Source organism: Uranotaenia lowii, chromosome 2, assembly GCF_029784155.1.
Source record: "Uranotaenia lowii strain MFRU-FL chromosome 2, ASM2978415v1, whole genome shotgun sequence".
NCBI classification, from domain to species: Eukaryota; Metazoa; Arthropoda; class Insecta; order Diptera; family Culicidae; genus Uranotaenia; species Uranotaenia lowii.
The window spans coordinates 404713109-404734816 of record NC_073692.1 but is presented as its reverse complement, the minus strand read 5'-3'; the positions used below and the strand labels follow the sequence as shown (position 1 = coordinate 404734816).

General features: G+C 36.4%; 1 protein-coding gene across 1 annotated transcript; it reads right to left on the bottom strand.

Annotated features, from left to right (window-relative positions):
* Positions 1–2: 2 nt before the first annotated feature.
* LOC129748510 (senecionine N-oxygenase-like) lies at positions 3–21180 on the bottom strand. Its single transcript, XM_055743159.1, has 3 exons — positions 20850–21180; positions 975–1542; positions 3–912 (listed from the first exon to the last, which is right to left on the bottom strand). Exons 1-3 carry the CDS (start codon positions 20865–20867, stop codon positions 209–211), a joined length of 1290 nt encoding a protein of 429 aa, XP_055599134.1. The 5' UTR covers positions 20868–21180; the 3' UTR covers positions 3–208.
* Positions 21181–21708: the final 528 nt, after the last annotated feature.

Sequence of the window (21708 nt, the reverse complement as noted above, 5' to 3'; positions counted from 1 at the left end):
TCAATATATTCGTTTATTAAATCGTTGACATGATACAAAATCAGTAATATTTCAATATACACATAAATTTTCCAATTATACTAAAATGCTTCAAATGCACATTACTTTCATACAACGAAATTTCACTGTTTAGCTACAAACAACCCGAAAGTAAGCAATGGTCCATAATTTATTCATCAAAGTTTCATGTTGGTACTGTAAGAAATATTCAATCCACTTTCACGAAAGTTTGATCATCAACAATCCGAAACTTGTCTCTCCTGAAGTTGACCAGATCCTCGCTGAACCGAAACGCGCAAACTTTGTGCAGCTTCTTGATTACCGGCTTGATGGGTTCCACCTCAGCGGTCTTGGCCAAATCATCGTAGTACACATCCTCCTGGGGTCCCATCATGTGCGCCTGACGCTTCTTCAACCCACGACTCCAACGTTCTTCCATCTCGGCATTGGTATCGGCTTCCATCTCTTCAGCCGAAGGTAGTTCTTTGGCACCGCTGAAAAATTTGATACAGAATCGAGCCTGTAGATCCATCATTTGGGCCGCACAAACGTAGAACGGCAATCCGATGAAAGCCATCGTCGGATACCGGATGTTGATACAGTGCTTGTACAACTTCTGAACGTAGTTGTCCTCAACGATAATCCCACAATCGGCGCTCAAGAATGGGAACGTGTACTTGTACCCGGTACTGTAGCAAATCACACTAAAGTCTTGCGAAGTTCCATCCGAAAAGACCGCTCCCGTTTCCGTTAAACTCACAACATCGTGCTTCAGGGTGACGTTGTCCGGAAAAATTGTTTTCGGGGTGTCTTTCAGATGATGACTGAGCGTAACACGTTCCGCTTTCTTGGACATTTCATAAGCCATATCCATCCCGGAAGGTCCCGCACCAACGACCAGCACAGTTTCACCTACGGAGAAAAAGGTATTTCTAAATTTTGCTTGGGTTGATGTAGAAATGATAAGTACATACCGACAAATGGATCGTTACATCGGAACTCGTGACTGTGCATCTGTTTCCCTTTGTACGTGCTAGCTCCAGGATAGTTAGGGAAGTTCGGAGTATGGTAGTGGCCGTTACAGACCAGTACGTAATCGAAATAGTACGTTAGCAGTTTATCATTCGGACAATCCTTAACGATCACCTCCCACTGACGTTCGTCTTTGGTCGGTTTAATGCGTATCACATAGTGATTGAACCTGATATGTTCCGTAATTCCGAAGCTATCCGAAAACAGCTGGAAAAACTTAATCATATCCTCTGCCGGTATGTAACTGCTATCCTGCTCCGGAATGGGAAAGTCCGGGTAACCCATAATTTCCTTCGGCAGATTGGTTTTCAACCCTTTGTACATACTCGAGTGGACGTCGATGCCGTACTCATTTTTGTCCACCTCCTCGCTGAACACCCAGGTGCCTCCGAGCTGTTTGTCCATCTCGAAAATCGTTACCGATCCTCCCGCCTGCAGGGCATGTCGGGCAGCACACAGTCCAGCTGTGCCTGCCCCAATCACGCAGAACGTCCGCTTTTGCTCGTTGACCTAAAATCGAAACAAAATTGAAACTGATACAAACTGGTCGAATATTTATAGATTGTTTCAGTCTTATCAATGTTTGCAATTACAGTTATTGGGTAATAAAAATCTCATTTTTGAAATATAATCTCATGATTCCGGCCCCATAACACAAGTTCACAAAAATAGGTTTTTGCATCAAAGATTTTTTGTTCATTATTATGGCAACACTGTTAAGTTTTACAATTAAGTTGAAAAAAAGATTTTGTTTTAGACCTTAACTCTTTTTTTCTGATCGTTCAACGTTTAAATTTTAAGGGAATGTTTCAGTTACTAAAACAAAACAATAAAAAAAATTGGTCATCCTGTGTAATTGAGGCACATCTCACACTATGCACACAGTAACAGTGCGGAGTTTTCTAGAAGTCTGTGCAAAATCCAAGGTTTTCCGCTACTGATATTATTGCGGCGTATTGTATTGACACATCCTCATTCATCCACTGAGCCGGTATCAATCGATTTGCAACAGTTTATTTTCCCGGACTATTATAATGATACACATTGATTGAACCATTTATTCATTGGAAATTATGCAATTTATCTTAATTGTGTAAACATTTCCAAGTTGAAATAAGTTGAATACCTTCGAAAACTGTTTGAGAATATTTCAAATGTTTATTTTGATGACCTTAGCAATTAACATTGCTGGAATTATGAAAAAAAACATTGGACAATGCTTACACATACACCAAGGTCTTTTTTTACACTGATATACGTACCGCGTAAAAAAACCTTGTTAATTCCCGGAAACCGTGTAAAAAAAACCGTGCTAATTGCGGAAAACAGTGTAAAAAAAGACCTTTAATTTTATGCAGCTTTGAAACTTGAAACAATAAGACATGTAACTAGACGCCTTAGACCTGACACCTGAGACCTGAGACTTGAGATCTGAAACTTGAGACTTTAGACTTAAGACATGAGACCTGAGATCTGAGACTTGCGAACTGGTACCTTAGACTTGAGACCTGACAATTGAGACATGAGACCTGAGATATTTGTACCTATGTTGCATATATCTTCGGCCTAACAGCTGCCTTCGCAACTACGAAACACATTTCGCCGCAGTACAACGAATAATGAATCTGGCCACCGCACTGGACTCTGTCATCGTTGTTGGCGATTACAATCTCCCACAACTGCAATGGATCTTTGATCATGACTTAAATAGCTACCTGCCGACAAACGCCTCAACTGAAGCCGAAATTTCTCTAACTGAAATGCTTTTTTCCGCTGGCTTGCATCAAATATGCTCCATACCAAACAACAATATGCGCCTTTTGGACCTTGCTTTCTGCAATGATCCTGGTAATGTGATCATGTTCGAATCCCCGGTCTCGATTATTCCTACCGACCGTCATCACAAGCCGTACGTATTATGTGTGGAAGTTCACTCCAATTCTTCGCCGACCGATTGCACAGGAAGATTTGACTTCGTCTTAGACTACAGTAAATGTAACTTCGACCTGATTGCTGCTGCGTTTGACTCCACAAACTGGGAATTCATCGGTGCTAACGACAACGTCAATGTTGCAGTCGACGCATTCTACAGTAAACTCCACTCCGTTTTGAAACAATACGTTCCTTTGAAGAGCTCTCCGAGACCCCAGTCATTTAAACACGCATGGTGGAACTCTGATCTCAGACGATTACGGAACCATCTTCGTAAGGCCCGCAAGTGTTATACTAAGAATCGTACCGAAGATCAAAGACGCCGTTTGAGGTCTTTGGAACGAGATTTTAAAGAACTGAACGACAATCTTTATCGTCAACACATCAGCCGCCTTCAACAGAACCTGAAACGCGATCCTTCGTCGTTTTGGAAACACTTTAAAAGCAAGAGAAGACATGCAACTATTCCTGTGGACATCAGTTTTAATGGCGTAGCTGCAAGTAACTTGACGGAATCTACGAATATGTTTGCTGACTTTTTTCAAAGCGTTTTTAGTTCCGCCGACTATGAAACAGATAGCAACTATCTAGCCTCTATACAATCTCACGACGTCAACTTACCTTTGCCATCCCTCACTGAACAGGAAGTTTTCGAAAGATTATCGACAGTCGACCCATCTAAAGGTACTGGACCAGACGATATACCTCCATCAGTACTAAAAAATTGCGCTGCATCTCTAGCTGCACCGATTTGTCACCTGTTTAATCGCTCACTCAGAGAAAGGACATTTCCTAACGCCTGGCGTATTGCGGCTATCACTCCGATTTACAAATCAGGAAACGCACATTGTGTAGAAAACTACAGACCGATTTCGATACTCTGTGCAATTTCCAAAATCTTCGAAGTTTTGATGCATGACCGTATGTATGCTGCCATAAAACCCTTCATCGCTGACTCGCAACATGGTTTCGTTAAAAAAAGGTCAACTGTCACCAACTTAATGTGCTACGTGAGCTCGCTGAACAACAATTTGGAAAAAGGATGTCAAGTAGATTCGGTTTACATCGACTTTGCGAAGGCTTTTGACCGGGTCCCGCACAAAATACTGATTGCAAAGATGGATAGACTTGGCTTTCCATCCTGGTCGCTTGAATGGACTGCGTCGTACCTTGCTAACCGTCAGGCGTACACAAAAATAAAAAATTCACGCTCGAGGAAATTTGACACGCCGTCTGGAGTACCGCAAGGTAGTCACCTTGGACCTTTATTATTTATTATTTTTGTAAATGACTTGTGTGCAACGCTTCAATCTGACACGCTTATGTATGCCGACGATCTAAAACTCTATAGGAAAGTGATTAGCGAATTTGATTGCCTCGCCCTACAAACTGACATCGCCAAACTAGAGGACTGGTGCCACTCAAATGGAATGGCGGCGAACGCAAAAAAATGTAAAGTGGTTAATTTCTCACGTTCACGTAATATTGTTCATTACAACTATCAACTTTCTGGAGTGAGCTTGGAGAACGTGAAGTCTATTGTTGATTTAGGTGTTAAAGTGGATAGCCGACTCACATTTTCTGAGCACATTGCGCTTACTGCTGCAAAAGGTTTCGCAGCTCTTGGATTTTTGCGCCGAAACACTTCTGATTTCGACGATATCTATGCCCTTAAAGCCATCTACTGCTCTTCAGTGCGTAGCATCATGGAGTACGCTGTGCAGGTTTGGGCTCCTTCTCAGAACACCCAATCCTACCGCCTCGAACGAGTTCAGCGAAGTTTCGTTAGATACGCTTTACGACAGCTTCCTTGGAATGATCCACATCGACTACCACCGTACGAGCAAAGATGCAGCCTGATGAATTTAGCGACACTCGAAAAGTGTCGAGCCGAGTTGCAGCAAACTTTAATTTTCGATACCCTAACCTGCCGAATTGATTCATCATATATTCTCCAACGTGTCAACATGTACGTCTCGACCCGAACACTTCGACAACGCCAGTTTCTCTGGATCCCCTATCACCGTACTGCATATGGCCGAAATCACCCGTTGGATAAATGTTGTGAACGTTTCAATTCTGTATACCATCTGTTTGATTTTAACATGTGTAAACGTAGTTTTAAAATAGCTATAAGTAGTGTTCCTTAATCTTAAGATACAAAGTCTGTAAGGTCCATTCACCAAAGACAAATCAATAAACAAAAAACAACTGAGAACTGATACGTGAGACCAGAGACTTTTGACATGACACCTGAGACCTGAGACCTAAGACCTGAGACCTGAGACCTGAGACCTAAAACCTAAGACTTGAGACCTGAGACCTGAGACCTGAGACCTGAGACCTGAGACCTGAGACATGAGACCTAAGACATGGGATAATAGACCTGAGACCTGAGACACAAAACATGAGACCTGAGACATTAGACATGAGACATGAGACCTGAAACATTAGACATGAGACATGAGACAAGTCTCAAGTCTAAGGTCTAATGTCTAATGTCTCATGTCTCATGTCTCAGGTCTCATGTCTCATGTCTCAGGTCTCATGTCTCAAGTCTCATGTCTAATGTCTCATGTCTCATGTCTAATGTCTAAGTCTCATGTTTTATGTCTCATGTCTCATGTCTCAGGTCTCAAGTCTCATGTCCCATGTCTCAGGTCTCATGTCTCAGGTCTCAGTTCTCAGGTCTCAGGTCTAATGTCTCATGTCTCAGGTTTTATGTCTCATGTCTCATGTCTCAGGTCTCATGTCTCATATCTCATGTCTCATGTCTCCTGTCTCATATCTCATGTCTCATGTCTCCTGTCTCATGTCTCATGTCTCAGGTCTCATGTCTCATGTCTCAGGTCTAATGTCTGAGCTCTTATGTCTCAGGTCTCAGGTCTAATGTCTCATTTCCCATGTCTCAGGTTTCATGTCTCAGGTCTCAGGTCTCATGTCTCATGTCTCATGTCTCATGTCTCATGTCTCAAGTCTAATGTCTCATGTCTAATGTTTCATGTCTCATGTTTTATGTCTCATGTCTCAGGTCTCAAGTCTCAGGTCTAATGTCTTATGTCCCATGTCTCAGGTCTCATGTCTCAGGTCTCAGGTCTAATGTCTCATGTCTCAGGTCTTATGTCTCATGTCTCATGTCTAATGTCTAATGTCTCATGTCTAATGTCTCATGTCTCATGTCTAATGTCTCATGTCTCATGTCTCAGGTCTCATGTCTCAGGTCTAATGTCTCAGCTCTTATGTCTCAGGTCTCAGGTCTGAGGTCTTAGGTCTTAAGTCTCATGACTCAGGTCTAAAGTCTCATGTCTCGTGTCTGAGGTCTCAGGTCTCATATTTCAGGTCTCATGTCTCAGGTCTGATGTCTCAAGCCTCAGGTCTCAGGTCTCATGTCTCAGATCTAATGTCTCATGTTTCGTGTCTGAGATCTCAGGTCTCATATTTCAGGTCTCAAGTCTCAGGTCTAATGTCTCAGGTCTCAGGTCTCAGGTCTCAAGTCTCATGACTCAGGTCTCAGGTCTCAGGGGTCTTATGTTTCACGTTCTTAGTCTCAGAGCTAAGATTTTCCCAACTTCAAAAAGATTCTAAGTGTTTTCCTTTGAAATGGACTTAGAATATTTTCTCTCAAAAACCGTGTTTAAAAAAGCCGTGTAAAAAAATCCATGTAAAAAAAACTGCGTAAAAAAAACTTAGGTGTATATAACTTTACAAATAATTTAAAATTTGACATAAACACTGAAATGTGTTTTTGGTGGAAAGTAATACATACAGTGCTTTCTTATCTATGATTCTCTGAGCACCGCAATTGTCAAAAAAAAATCCAACCAGTCTTTAAACAAGCTATTACTGTTCCACTCTTTTTTCTATTTCTGCGATAGCTGATTTGGGCTCCCGGAGGGTACCATTGTAAAAAGAATTACAGTTATCAAGAAAAAAGTGAGCATTGTTCTACATAAGGATTATTTATCGACTGAAATTAAATCGGCTAAACGAGCGAAGAACAGTGAAAGATGATTTAATAAAATGTTGTAAAAACAAACATTTATATCAAATATTGTTATCAGATTATCTATTTTTTATAAAAAAAATTCTTTGCATTGGTCAATCATCGATAAAAATCACGGAAAAAATGAATAATAAAAAGTTGCCAAAACAAACATATAGACTACATATTATTATCCGATTATCTATTGTTTATAAAAAAATGTTTGCGATGGGATTAGTCAATTTGCGGGAAAAAATCACGAAACAAATGTAAACCTGAAGTTGTTTAAATAAGTTTAGAATTCGATGACACGGTAGCCATCAAATGTAATTTTTTATGTTTCTTTTTCATTCACCACATCAATACAAATTAAAGTGTGTGCTGAACGCGAGTCGATAAAAATATTCAAGAATATTGTCCCTTTCATTGAAAGTTGGATTTCGTGCAATGTATAAAGCGGTTAGCGTTTCTCGTCTACCGTAAAATCCTTCGGCTCCATATCTCTTAATCCAGTTCAGAATAGTAGAATAATGTTTAGAGTAAATTCTGGCTAGTTGAATTTTGGAGAATCCCATATAATAATAATTGTATAAGCAATGCATAACGGTATTAGCACTTGCATGCTTATGCAATACTTCGTTCCGGATACAAGTCATAATTTCTGGAGAAAACAACTAATGAATATATAGAAAAATCGTTTGAAAATAAATTATTTACCGTCTTTACTCGGAGAACGACAGAGAACGAGAAATGGTGAGTATGCAATAACTCACCGATAAACGACGAATGTACTATTTCCATTTCTTTGTGCGCAAAAGAAGCTTTTCTAGATTCGCATTGAATGGAGATAAATAACGAATAACCTTAAATGAAGTGAAACTGGTAAATACACAAATCTCTGTGCAGTTCTTCGTAATTAATTCAATCTCAATGAATATTAAAAATAGTATTATTTCATTCCGACGACTTCATGTTTTGTCCTCTCTTGCTAAACTAATGATTTGTTTTTCAAGAATTTACTTCTAAAATTTTCAATAAAATTAGTGAGTGGCAGTGAATTTTTTAACTGTGTTTACTGCTCCGGCTAGCCTACCGCACGGAAGGCTACCGTTCGCGCGGTTTGAAATTATCCCAGTAACCGCAATATATGGCGCTTTTATGTTTGTATCATCATTTCCTACTTGTTGTGATTTGCATTTTCTTAAACTTAATCTCATTGTAACATCGTCTTAGTGATCTTTTTTTTTTTTGTTTTTGCGCTCGGTAACAGTCTTAATCATTATCATCAAAACAGCCGATGTTCATCACCGGTAGCTACAATTTATTGCACATTTACAAATTCAAACAGCTACTGGGAAAGGTATTCGAAAAAAGGGTTACCAGAATTTTTACGAAAAGAACTACATTTATTTTATTTATTTATCGTTTGGGTTGAAAGGTTTAAAATGAAAGTTTCAACAATTCAATTTAAAATTTTATTCTGACTTTCCAATTCATTTAAATTCTGAAACCTCATAGTGCATGGTTAAAAAATTGTTGTTATAAAAATTCTCAAGGTTGTTCTGTCCACTTAACATATATGTGATTCGACTTCACATTTCGATCAATCAACATCAATATCGAAGTCAAATCAGCCATCATGTGGGCATGATTTGGTAATGTAAATTTTTTCAGCTATCGATTGTTTAAAATGCCTGGAGTTGAAATATAGACTGTTCCGATAATAATTAATATACTATAAAATCACCGTCATTTTCAAAAATCAACCAAATTTTGGCTGCGCACTGTTGTTTACATCCAAGTGAAGTAAGCGTTGTTATTTTGTTGACGTTTTTCGCGAAGAAATCTGAAAATGCGTGGCCTTACTCCCGCGCAAAGAAAAGGGATTGTGCACAAATGGAGTACTGTGAGTAGTCTTTCAATTAGAAAACTAGCTAAGGAAGAAGGTGTGAGTGTCGGAGCAGTTAATCATCAAATAGTAATACGACCCCTTCAAAACTGACTAGATTTTCGATATATTGTTATGTTTTGAAAAATGCATGAAACGTCGACATCTGGTGTTATCCCGAAAAAAAATTTTGGTTAAAAATCGACTTTTTTTTGTCGTTTCGAAAAACCGACCAAGAACAGAACATCGATTTTCGGTTTTTCGGTTTCGATTTTTGGTCAAAATTTTTTCAGAGGCATCAACAGATCTCGATGTTTTATGCATTTTTAAGTCAATTTCGATTTTCCGAATTCCCTTTGGTGTATTCCCCCTTTGGTGATTTTTTTAACAATTGAGGACATGTAATAAAAATCTATCCGCCCATTATCAACATCTATTCATTTCATCTAACTTTCTATCAGCCTATAATTTTAACAATCTGGAAATGTTCTTACTAAAAGATCATAACTTTTACCGATAAGGCCGATAAATTCGTAAATACAAATAGTGTGAAGGAAGCTACACTTTGAAGATAACAACATTTATTGAGAGTTTCTGGAAAGTATTGCAGTTTATTCTGCATAAAAAGTTCCCTATCTCACTGTCTATAATTTTTTTTTTATTTATTTCGTGATGTTTAAGGTCTCTTGTGAAAAGACGTGTAACGATAAGTATTTGCAGTCCAATGATAAGCAAACAACAAATTCTTATCTAAAGCTTGCTTCATTTAGAAATGAAACAAACTTTCGCCCCTGGTGAACGTATTTGTAAGTTCTTGGCATCCACGTGAGGGAATTTTGTCAGCTTCACGTAAAGGGTGATACGGTCAAAATTTGGTCAAGGGAAAAAGCGTGAAATCGGTGAAATCGTTTATTTAAAAAATCAAATTAAATTTCTTTTTCAAGTTTAATTAGTATAAAATTAAGAAAAAATAATCAGTTAGGCTTCCGCTTTTCCAAATCCGAATTGCCGGGCCTTACGCTTAACCCCTGCCATCAGATTTTGTACAGCCACCTTGTCCACCTTCTTCGCCGCCGAACTTTGGCACACTGACCACACTGACATGACACTTAGAACAAAAATTCAACCATTTTCTGTCTAATTTTTTGTTGTCAGATTTTGCAGGTTCGCAATACCGACGGCAGGTGGCGAACCTGAAAAATTTGACAAAAAATGCCCTGTAGGAAAAATGGTCCTTGTTTAGCCCGATTTTATCGTAGAAATTGCGTGTTTTATTTTTAAAGTTGGGGGCATTTCCTAACTGGGATAGCATTTCTTCAAATCGATCGATGCGCACTCTGGAATCGACATTGCGTACTGTTGGAAAAATTATCCAGAAAACGAAATCGAGTGTCCAATCAGTATGGTCAGTGTTTGACAGTTTCATGTGTTGGAAAATATCTGCTATCTTTCCCCTTCCTTTTGCCGTATAAAACTCCTGTCCCGGAAGCTGCTTATAGTCGGCTTTGACGTAGGTTTCGTCCTCCATTACGACGCAGTCAAACTTCGTCAGCATCGTCGTGTACAGCCTCCGGGATCGCGCTTTGGCCGTCGTATTTTGTTTATCATCGCGATTTGGAGTCACTACCTTCTTGTAAGTCGATAGTCCGGCTCGTTTTTTGGCTCGATGCACGGTTGTAGACGATCCCGAGCAGACTTTGATGCCCGAATTGATAGCAAACTGAGATCATAATACGGTGTCAACAGCAAACTGACAGCATGTTTTGCTGTAAAATTTTGTACGAGAGCAAAATAAGGCATAATTAAGGTTTCTTAAACGTTTATTTTACAGCAAATTGATGTCACATTTAGGTATCAACAGCAAATGATGAGCACAATTTGGTGTAGAATTTTATATGATAGCAAAACTAGGCATAATAAAGGTATCCATATGTTTTTATGAATAGAAGCCTGAGACCAAAATTATAGCATAATTTGCTGTACAACTAACCCAACAACAAAATTCAGCATAATTGAGGTACACTTAATTTTGAAGAAAAAAATCAAAATTGTAGCCTCATCTGGCAAATAAAATAAATTTTTTTTTCTTCTTTGAAAGAAAACATTGATAGCAAAAATAGGCAATGATAAGCTATCTATAATTTATATATTTTTCACAGCAAAAACTAAATCATTCAATTTCGACCATCGCTTAACACACAAATTTATGTTGTGTTTGGAATACACAACGTGGTTTGTAAAATTGCAAACCAAAAGCAAGCAAAATTAGGCATCATTATAGCATCTTTAATTTTTACACAATATAAATCTGAAATCAAAATTATAACAGAATCGAATAAAGAATGAGTTCATTTAATAGAATAAACATTGATAGCAAAACTGGGCATCTTTGAGCTATTTATATATTTTTTAAATAAATTTCTTTTTCATGTTTATGAATCGATACACAGGCAATTGAAACTCCTATCACAAAATAATTGTTAATGGCGTAGTAACCCTTGTATGCAATATGTTATTTTCAAATTTTGATCTCTAGTTTATTTGTAATTTTTTCTTTGAACTACATTGGTACAATAACCTTATTCTTTTTAATCCTTGGTCATTTCATAGATAGCAATTAAAATTTTATCAAAAACTTTTAAAAAAATTGTTACTGAGAGACTGTTTTTGAAAAAAATATGAAAAGTTTAAGTGAGTTCACTTTACATGGACTGCAAAACATAACACGAAATTTGCCTTTATTTAATAAAAAACGTAAATAGTAATTTCTCTGTTATCTGAATGAAAAAATCACAATGAGTTATCTTGTACTATAGCTAAATATTATGTTAAAGTCCTTGAGGTTTTTTCTCACATTTTCAGCTTGATTAAGTACTGTGAAAGATTTCAAACTATAAGAATACATTTAAATTTTTAAAGAATAATTAAAAAATATATATTCTACTCTATTTAAACACTCAAAACTATACCAAAAACAATTCTGTTTTTTGGCATAAATCGTTTAGATAGAGGTCAATAAAGTTACACATTCCATTGGCATCACATTTTTCTCAACGGTTTTAAATTCATGCAGAAGAGGTTAATTTAATTTTTAACTCCAACTCACAAATTTTTTTTTGTCAAGAAATAACCGTAAACAAAATATTTTTTTCATTTTAATGTAAAAATCGAATCTGCTCCTCGAAAAACTTGAAACATGAATCGAATCGTACTTCGTTTTTTTATTCCACAGTCATTGTGTGTACTGAATTTAAAACAAGATTGAGAACTTCACATATGTTCCTGCTATAACGCATGGATTCATAAAAAGAAATTTCTATCCAAGCTTTTGATAAAACTTTTACTCGGACATATTCCAAACTCGGCAACGGTTTCGCTTTTTTTGCTATCCCGAACAAACAGGCTAATTTTCTCAGCAACCAAATTAACCGTTTGGACGAGGTTCGGCTTAATGGATTTTATGTTAAAGTATTATTAATTTAACACAAATTTAAAAAGTAATAAAATTGATTTCTCGATCGTAAAATGCGTAGCGCTCATGGCCGTAAGAACGGGGGGGGTTTTGGGGGTTAAACCCCCCCCATGAGGGTCCAAAAAAGCAAGCGAGCTATTCTACTCTACACTCAAAATTTTAAATTCATTATCAAATTATGATAATAGAGCAAAGATATTCAAGAGTAACTATCTGAACTGAAAACTAATACCAAAACGTCAGAAACCCATTTCAAGTTCAAAATTCTGCTACAGTTTTTCAAAATTTTCTCACTTGTTCATAGAGGTTGTTAGATTTTTTTCAGCACGTATCCGGGCCGGACAAATCCGGACTTTTTTTTACATAAAAACCTGGCAAAATCCGAGTATTTGATTTCATATATGTCGACCGATTTGGTAAAACCGGTCGATTTTGGTTAAAACCTAGGAATTGCTCATCAAAAATCTATTAAAAAAAACTTTAAAAAACCTTTCATGAACATTTTTTGTAACTTGCTGTAAAAAATTTGGACGTATAAATAAAAAACAAATTACAACACAATTTGTTTATTTTTAAGTTTGATGTAAGAATGAGAATGAGAACAAACTCAGGCAAAATTCGGGCTTTTCCAATGAAATCTGGGCAACCGGGTCGGACCGAACTTTTACAAAAAAATTTGTTAGATATCCGGGCCAATCCGTTTAAAACCAGGCAAGTTGGCAACCTTATCATAGAAATTCAGTTCTGAATTATAAATTTAAAATTAAACCTATTTTGGAGGTTCTGGTTCCATATTCCTTTAACCAAAATTGTATTTCTACATATTTTCGTATTTCTGATTTTGTATCAAGTGTAAACCTACGAAATAGTTTTATTCTGAGTCTCAAGGCCAATGGAGACTGGGTGCTACATGCACTTCCCTATGTCGAATATGCTAGCTAGTCGAGTCTGTAGTCCGTATGCTAAGTCATCGTATGGGCTACCATCACTCTCTCAATTTGCTCGGGCAGTCAGTCGTTGTCATAGTGTCCAGTGGTAGAGAGGTGATTGGAAAAGGCCGGGGCTCGGCTAGTTTTTCTAGTGGTTCGAGCTCCACACAAGTTAAGGATTCTTGATTTTCAGTTCGAATAATCATAAAAAATTAAGAATGCAAAGCTGCTTTGAAATCCTTGTTCGAATTCCGTTTTGAATTTCATATCAAATTTGAATCATGTTTTTCGAAAATTAAATGCATTTTCAATATTTTAATAATTTGTTTTATATTCAAATTCGAAGTTCTTAAACTTTATTCTAGTTAACACTAAATTTAAACATTTAAAGCCTGTAAGTGGCGATCCAAAATTGAAAACCAGATTTTGATTCATCATTCGAAATTCACATTTTAAATCAGATTCACAGAACACATTAAAAATAAATAATTGAAATAATGAATTAAGATTTAACCAGCACTACAGAATTTAAATAATAGAATCATGAATGAGAGCTCTAGGATTTGGCTCATGAAATTCAGATTTGGAATTAAGATTCGGAAATTGTTTTTTTTTTACATATTTCGGAAATCGTAAAGATATTCGTAAACAGATTCAAAATTCAATTTTTGAATTAAGGTTAAGAATTCAAAAAAGATTTAGCTTGTGAATGAGTTTTTCAATCAACATAAAATTGTTGAGGAATTCAAGAGAACATAAACTAAAAAATTTGCTTCTCAGTTCAATTTCCAGATTTCAAAGTTTTTAATCAGAATAAGTTTGTACACACAACTCAGCTGAAAATCACAAATTTGAGTTAATTTTCTAAGTTTTGATTCATGTAAAATATCCCAAATTATATTTAAAAAAATTATCCACAGGATTTTTAGTATGGAATTGATTTTTTATGATGAATATTGCCTTTTAAAAAAAAACATGTACCTGATCTTCACCTAAAAATCTGCACAATTTTTTTATTTTTTCGGTGTATTGTTTAACATTTTTAATATTGCAGCTATTTTAAGTCAAATTTCAAACTAAAATCAAAAATTTAGTTCAAGTTTGTATCAAGCAAATTGGATTCGAAAAATTTTTATCTCTTACTATTTTTTTTTGTAAAATTTTGTTTATTTTCATCAAAGGTTAGAATCTTGGAATTTGCAAAAGAGTTTACAAGATTGGGCTTGTTTGATTTGAGTATAGAATAAGTTTTTAAAAGAAATTGAAGGCTACCCCAAAAAGAACTTATTTTATGCTCAAATGAAATAACTTTGATCTAACAGACTTTTAAACAAATTCAAAACTTTTAACTATCGATGACAGCAAATTTCATATTTTGTTCCCAGAGGTTTCATTAATAAAATTTAACTCACCCTTTAGGCTAAGAACCACTTTTCTAAAGTGTCCTTTTTAAGGTTTTATTAATGACACTTTACCATCCTTGTGGCATTCGTGTCTTCTGTTAAGTTACAATTTCATACGAAAAATATTAATGAGTACTTTAAAATGAATAATCATATAGTTACAAACAAAATTTGTTTAAATTTTTTTTTTATTTCGTGTGTTTTTAGATAAAAAAATCATAGGTAAAAATTAGTCACCAAAACCCCCCCCATGAGTCGGTTCTTCCTACGGCCCTGGTAGCGCTAGCCATATTTTTATGTTACTGATCCAACATGAATAGAGTAAACAAAACAGAAAAGCAACAAAACAAATTCTTTATCACTGGCTGGTAAAAAGTGTTTGCGACGCGATGGATCCCGGCAAGATCTCTGTTGGTCATGGAAGATGACTTAAAGGATAACCGGTTGGTGAACGTAGGTGAATTCAGGAACATACGGAGTAGCATGCATGCACAAAGCCTGAAGGTAACTGCAGCTTCAGAAAAAGGTAAGATTTACGATACCACCATCAATTATGTATATGTATATATTCAATAATTTCAATTACACAATCTTCGTCACAGGCACTCAACAAACTCCAGCAGCTGCTCCCTGCCCGAAAAAAAAAACCATTTTTCGGGGTTTCGGTTGGCGTGATTCTCACTAGCGGTTATTATTCAGTTACTGGTACTGGAAAGTTGTGATTGTTAGTAAGTATTTTAATCGAAATTTATTTTTTATAAATAACAATTAAACTTTTTAACTAACAAGTGAATCGTTTTCGGCTCAGGCAATTCTTCCTCATTCGACTACCAGTGCTCCAAACGGAAACAATAAAAGAGGAGCCAATTAAATCAATGCATCATCATTCTATTTCCATTGGAAAAGGCGAACAACTCTGATGGCGGCTCGATAATACTTAGCGGTAACATCACAAGTTTTTATGAAACCAGTGCAGTTCTCTGTGAGCCAGTCCTTAGAATTTTCAAAGGTACAGCGTGGGTGTTGCAAAGTAGCAGAGGTAAGTATGTAATGCATATTTATGCTTTTTTCCAAGAGCAACCAAGAGTTCTGAACCATTTTAAAGCGAAATGATATTGATTATCGTATCAACATATATGTACCAATCACAAATTTTAACTCCTTAAGGTATGCAATGCATGTGATTACCATGTATGCTTTTAAGGGAGTACATTTTGTTAGCTGATATTTCGGGTCGCTCAATTTTTTTAAACATAGTTTTTCAGGCTTCTGTAAACAGAACAGTTTTTTTTTGTAAGAAGGATTCAGACATTTTTTTATCTGACATTTATGTAATAAAATAACTCAAAAATTTGAATATTTCTAGGCCTCAAAATTTACGGTTTATTCCATTGTACTATGAATATTCTTCCTTCGATTTTAAAACCATTGCATAAGTGAAGGCTGTCATAACTGTGTATGAATCCCGGAATATTTGAATAATATTCATATGTTCTTTGTTTGTACGGGTATAGTAAAAAGTCATAAGATTAAATTTTGGCTAACAGGGTGAAATACATGTTCTTTAGTATGGCTGATAAAGTTGAGATACGGTTGATATGTGAATGTAATTATTGAAAATTAGTACTCAATGTAATAGTAACCATTTATGGCTTCAATCTTTAAAAAAATAACACAATTTTCGAAAATTTCACCATCTTATCTAAATTCTATCAAAATAACTGTGTTATTGTCAAAATAGAACACTGATAGACGCACTTTAACTTAACTATATAAACTATTTTCAATAAATTGTACACACTAGTGTTATATTTTTGCCTTTTCAGTTTTATCTAATACATACAGTTAAAAACAAAACTTTGGATAAGGAAAATCGCCTTCACTTATACAATCGTGAATGGTGATGACATTCATAATACATAGACATGTTCTTTTACAGGAAAGCCTGCTCCTTGGTTTACACTACGAATGATTGAAGATGATAAAATACTTTTCTTGATTCGTGTGCTAGGTTCCTAACAAAATGCGTTTAAAATTTGTTTCAAAGATGTACCAGTTAATCACATAATTGACCGTTCACAGTCGCACTCACACAGGTTTCCAAACCCTGCAGTTCCATAAATTTCTACTGCAGTGATATTTTATCATCAAACTGTGAAATGTTATCTCACTATTCGATAAGATTTTCAAAAAGTCAAGTGCTGTATTTAAGTCTCAAACATAAAAAAAAATCAAATCTCAGATAATAGAAAGTTTTAAGCAAAAAAATCTTTGCAGTAACGTAAACTTTGCGACTTCCTGTATATTGAAATTAATTTGTAACAAACTTTAAACGCATTTGGTTAGGAATCACACGAATCAAAAAATAGAGGTTTTCCATCTACAGTCAATCATTGTATAAACAAAGGCGCAAATTTTCATGTTATATGGTCGCGATTCGACCAGACCGAACTGAGCGCCATAAACTTGATTTCGAGAAAACCGAGTTCGAAGTTCACAGCCCTACCAATTGATACCATTTCATCAGATATCTTATTTAATCATTGTACTATCACATTTAGACTCTTATAGAGCCATCGAGGTTATACTGGTCGATTTCTGATTACACATCAAGCAGAAAACTGAACTTTAATAGCATTATGTTTGCACCCAGTTCACTCTGGTCGAACAAAAATGTTTAAAAAATTGTCATGCACTATCATTTGACTGGGCAATTTGTACTAAACGTAGGAGCCTACTTATAGGCGGTTTACAAGCAGCACCCAACGAGTATGGCTGATGCTTGAAAAATGTTTTTTTTCGTTGAGCCAGAGTGAACCGAGCCATACAAATTTCGCACTTTTGAAAATCGGAATATGTGTGATTTAAACTTACCGGTTGCGTTCTGAACGACAGTAAGCAATAAAATAAAGCATCTTTTATCGTTGAATGTCAAAAATCCTAACATTCCCTTAAGTAAATTGGAAAACAAAATTCAAGGGATTCGGTTCAGTCTGGCTGAACGAGATTTTAATAAATGTTAACAATCCGCAACATGAAGTTTTTAGCTACGGGAACGTTTCTTACCATTTAATTTATTAGATATTAGTTCCTGACAAACCGAAGAACTGTTTTGAATAGAAAAAAAACCAACACACATAAGCTTATTTCGAACAAAATCAGTTTCATGACCAAAACATGCTTTTCATCTTCTCCTCAAAGCTGGCTCTCAGTTCACTTTGGCGCAACGCATTTTTGCCATTTCCACTGTCTGCAACATTGAAATTTTCTAATAAAATCAGTAAAAATAGTAAAAATGTTCTGATTTTCATTGAATATGTAGTTTATCATGTTTCGCATCCGTTGCAATAGATAACTCAATTTTTTTCAAATTGGCGTTCAGTTCGGTCTGGTCGAATTGCGACCATATGAACATTGTCATGTATACAGATAACGCCACCACTTCTGATTATGATTGCATAAGTGAAGGCGATTTTTATTACCCATAGTTTAACATGGTAGGTGCAATTCTGTGCATAGTGAAAATCGCCTTTACGTATGTAATGAATATTAAAGGCGATATTCATAATATGAATACCCGTTCAGACTTAAGTTGCAAATCCACGTGAACTTTTTTGAAATAAAAGACTTAAAAACTCTACAGGCATACATTTCAGACAAAATTATCGCAAAATTTGCTATCACGCCTAGAGAGTTAAATTTGCTGTGATTTTGCTCGACATAAGGAATCTTCGAACATATTCAGCAACATAATACCAATTTTAGCTTAAACTTAGTCCTTACTACACCTCACTTTTAAAAGATTTGAAAGCATAATGATATCAAATTTTGGTGTACATGAAAAATAAGTGATGTTCTATATTGGCATCATCGTGCTCTCCAAGCTCTCAAAAAACGAGGTGTAGTTATGGTCTCACTTTTAGCAAAATTAGGTATCACTTTGCTAACCAAGTATGAAAATTTGTGCTCTCATTTTTGCTGTGTACCACCTTATGTCAAGCAAAATGAGAGCAAATTCGGCTCTCAGGGCGTGATAGCAAAATTTGCTATAATTTTGCCATAAAAGTCTGCTCGGGATACACCCAGCTTATTTGCGGCATCTCGGAGAGAGAGGTTAGGGTTTCGCTTGAAACTACCGGCAACTCTCTTTGTCGTCTCAGCGGCTTCCGGTTTTCGATTTCACCCCGATCCAGACTTTCTGGCTGTCGAAAAACGTTCCCCAAACACTTTAATTACATTTGTAACGGTTGATTTGGCATCTTTCAGCGATTTTGCCAGCTTTGCGTGCGATTTGATAACTGAAGAGTGAATTCCAAAATCAAAATAGGAGAAACATTCTACACACACACACCTTCAAAATAAGGGGTGTTCAGTTTTTTAAATGGAAAATTAAATGAAATACGTCAAGTTGATATTGACCAAATTTTGACCGTATCACCTTTTATGTAATTTTGAAATTCCGCAAATCGACTGTACTTTGTAAACAAGCAACATGGAAGCCGAAAGAAGGGAAGAAATTGTGCACAGTGTTTTTGGAAATCCATTGAGATCAGCAGGCTAGCTAAACAGCTGAAATTGCCCAGAAATACCGTATGACGCGTTATCAAGGAAACATTGAAGACGATTCAGAAGCCTCAACCCAATCGTCGGAGTGGAACTGTCGACCGGAACCTGCGTGGTAAGATTTTGAATACGATTAAGAGGAATTCCAATCTGTCGGACCGTGATTTGGCTAGAAAATCCTGTGCTGCCCATATTACCGTGAAAAAGAATTAGACTTCGGGAAGGAATCAAGTCGCATCGAGCTAGCAAACAGCCTAATCGGACCATAAAACAGAATAGTGTGGCCAAAATCCGTGCTGACCAAGATCGACGGGTGTCTTCTGGTGGACGATGAAACCTATGTCAAGACTGACTTCAGGCAAATCCCAGGTCACAAATTTTACTTGGCGACGGCTCGAGGGAATGTTCCAGACAAATTTAAATTTGTTTCTGCCGACAAATTTGCACGAAAATGTACGATTTGACAGGGCATTTGCAGCTGAGGCAAGAAAAAAACGATAGTTTTTGTTACAAATAAGACAATGACGTTAAAACTATACCAAAAAAGGTGCCTCCAAAACGAATTTTGCCGTTCATTCGATCCCACGACCATCCCGTAATGTTTTGGCCAGATTTGTCAAGCTATCATTACAGCAAAGTCTTTCCAATTCTATCTGAAGCAAGCTTTATTCTCTCTTCGATTTATCATCTCCTATGTGTGATTAAATGTAATCATTAAAACCTTTTTCCACGTCAGTATATGAACACTGAACATCACGTTTCTGTGTAATTCTGGATTAATGAAAACAACAACAATAGTCCCAGTGCAGCGAGATCCTTGTCAGTAGAAAGCATGGAAAAAAATCTTATACTGTCTCCTCTAGTTTCACTTCCAATAATAATGCATGGGGGTTTGTTGTTCGACTTTTTTTTTGTATGAAAAACAAACAAACATGGTATAAATGGTATGAACTGTTATATATTATGCTATACATGATAACAATCTGCCGTGACTATTTAGTAGTAACTGATATTACGCCACGCATTATGATAATTTGTTTCGGGAACTTTCATTCTGTATTCAAGAACGAATGCTTATGAAATCCGGATTCCAACACGTTTTATAAATTATTAAATTATAAAATTTAAATTTTGATATTTAATTTTTTTTAGGATACAAAACTTTGTCTGCCTTTTCTGCCAGCTCTCGAAAGGGTTAAAGGCTGGTTGTTGTTGAGTCTTGCAGTCTACACATTTTACCACTTTTAAAAGGCTCATGAAATCGTAGCAAATAGATCATGCCACCGAAAACGTGCTAGCAACTGTGGCTGTTTCCAAACTTTTCATAAACAACCGGATCTTAAACACGGAGATTTGACGTAGTTTTTTCCTTACCGCATACAATTTATTGCAAACTTTCCATAATTTTGAAGCCAATTACGTAGCAATTTGTTTATACAACATGTCAATCTTCGTTCGTTCTCGATCACTCATGCAATGAATGCAGCACATTTCACCAAGGGCCAAATTGCTTTGCTGATGAAAGTGTGAATCACAATTGCTGATCATGTTAGACAAATTGGGTTTTCTCCCTCTAGGCAGAAACAACACCCTTTGAACCCATCAACCACCAACCACTAGAAATTGAGCCCAGTTCACTGATACGCACCGGTTTGTCGTTTACCATTTTGACCGTTTTTGAAACGTGATCAAATAGTTCCACACTAATCACGTGCTCTGCAACTGTGTCCAACTGGTTATTTCCCTGCCCGGCTGGCTAATTGTTGGGTCTTAGTTTGGTTTTACGAAAAACTTCCAGTTCTTTTCAGTAATGACTCACAAGTGCTGCGTAAAAAGGGCTCGTTAATAACTCGACGCTTTGTAGTGTGTCTTTTGAGAAAACTTGTCACCAAAGTTGCAACTTTCCAACCGCGTTCAAGTTTTGTTCCGTTTTCTTCGCTAGTTTAGTACCGTTTGAAATCCGACCGCCGCAATGGTCCTTATTTATAAAATTCCCTCGCTGTACTAACGCGATCGCAACTTTAACTGCAGCGTATCAAAAGATCATAGAGATCGGCTGGTGGCACGGATCCGAGCTTTTGCATCAGCCAGCACTCAGCTCTGCCGTTCCGATTCGTCCTAGTGCGCGAATGCATCTACGTATGCACCTACCTCCATACATTGTAGGCATCTAAATTGCATTTTTGTACCATTCTAGAGATTAATTAACGATGCACACAGGGCCTTACGAAAGTTTTATGGTAGGAAAAAAAATTCCCAATAGTTGGAAAAGATCATTAAAACGTTCTTTTATAAACGAATCTTTTACCAAAATTTAAAAAAAAATATAAGAATTTCATCTAAAGCCAAGCTGGTTCCGTAAAAACTCAGTTTCAATGTCGCTTTAAATTGTGATGATTCACAGCCCATCAGAGGATGAAAATCCTGAAAAAAAAGTTTCGGTTTTCTTCAGCCATTATAATACAGTGAGCGAAATAAGAATAGCACCAATATGTGTTTTGCTTGTT

Excerpts from the sequence above, each read along its gene's own strand:
- LOC129748510 (XM_055743159.1), bottom strand. Across the intron at positions 913-974 it reads ATGTAACGATCCATTTGTCG|GTGAAACTGTGCTGGTCGTT; the intron begins GTATGTACTTAT and ends TTTTCTCCGTAG.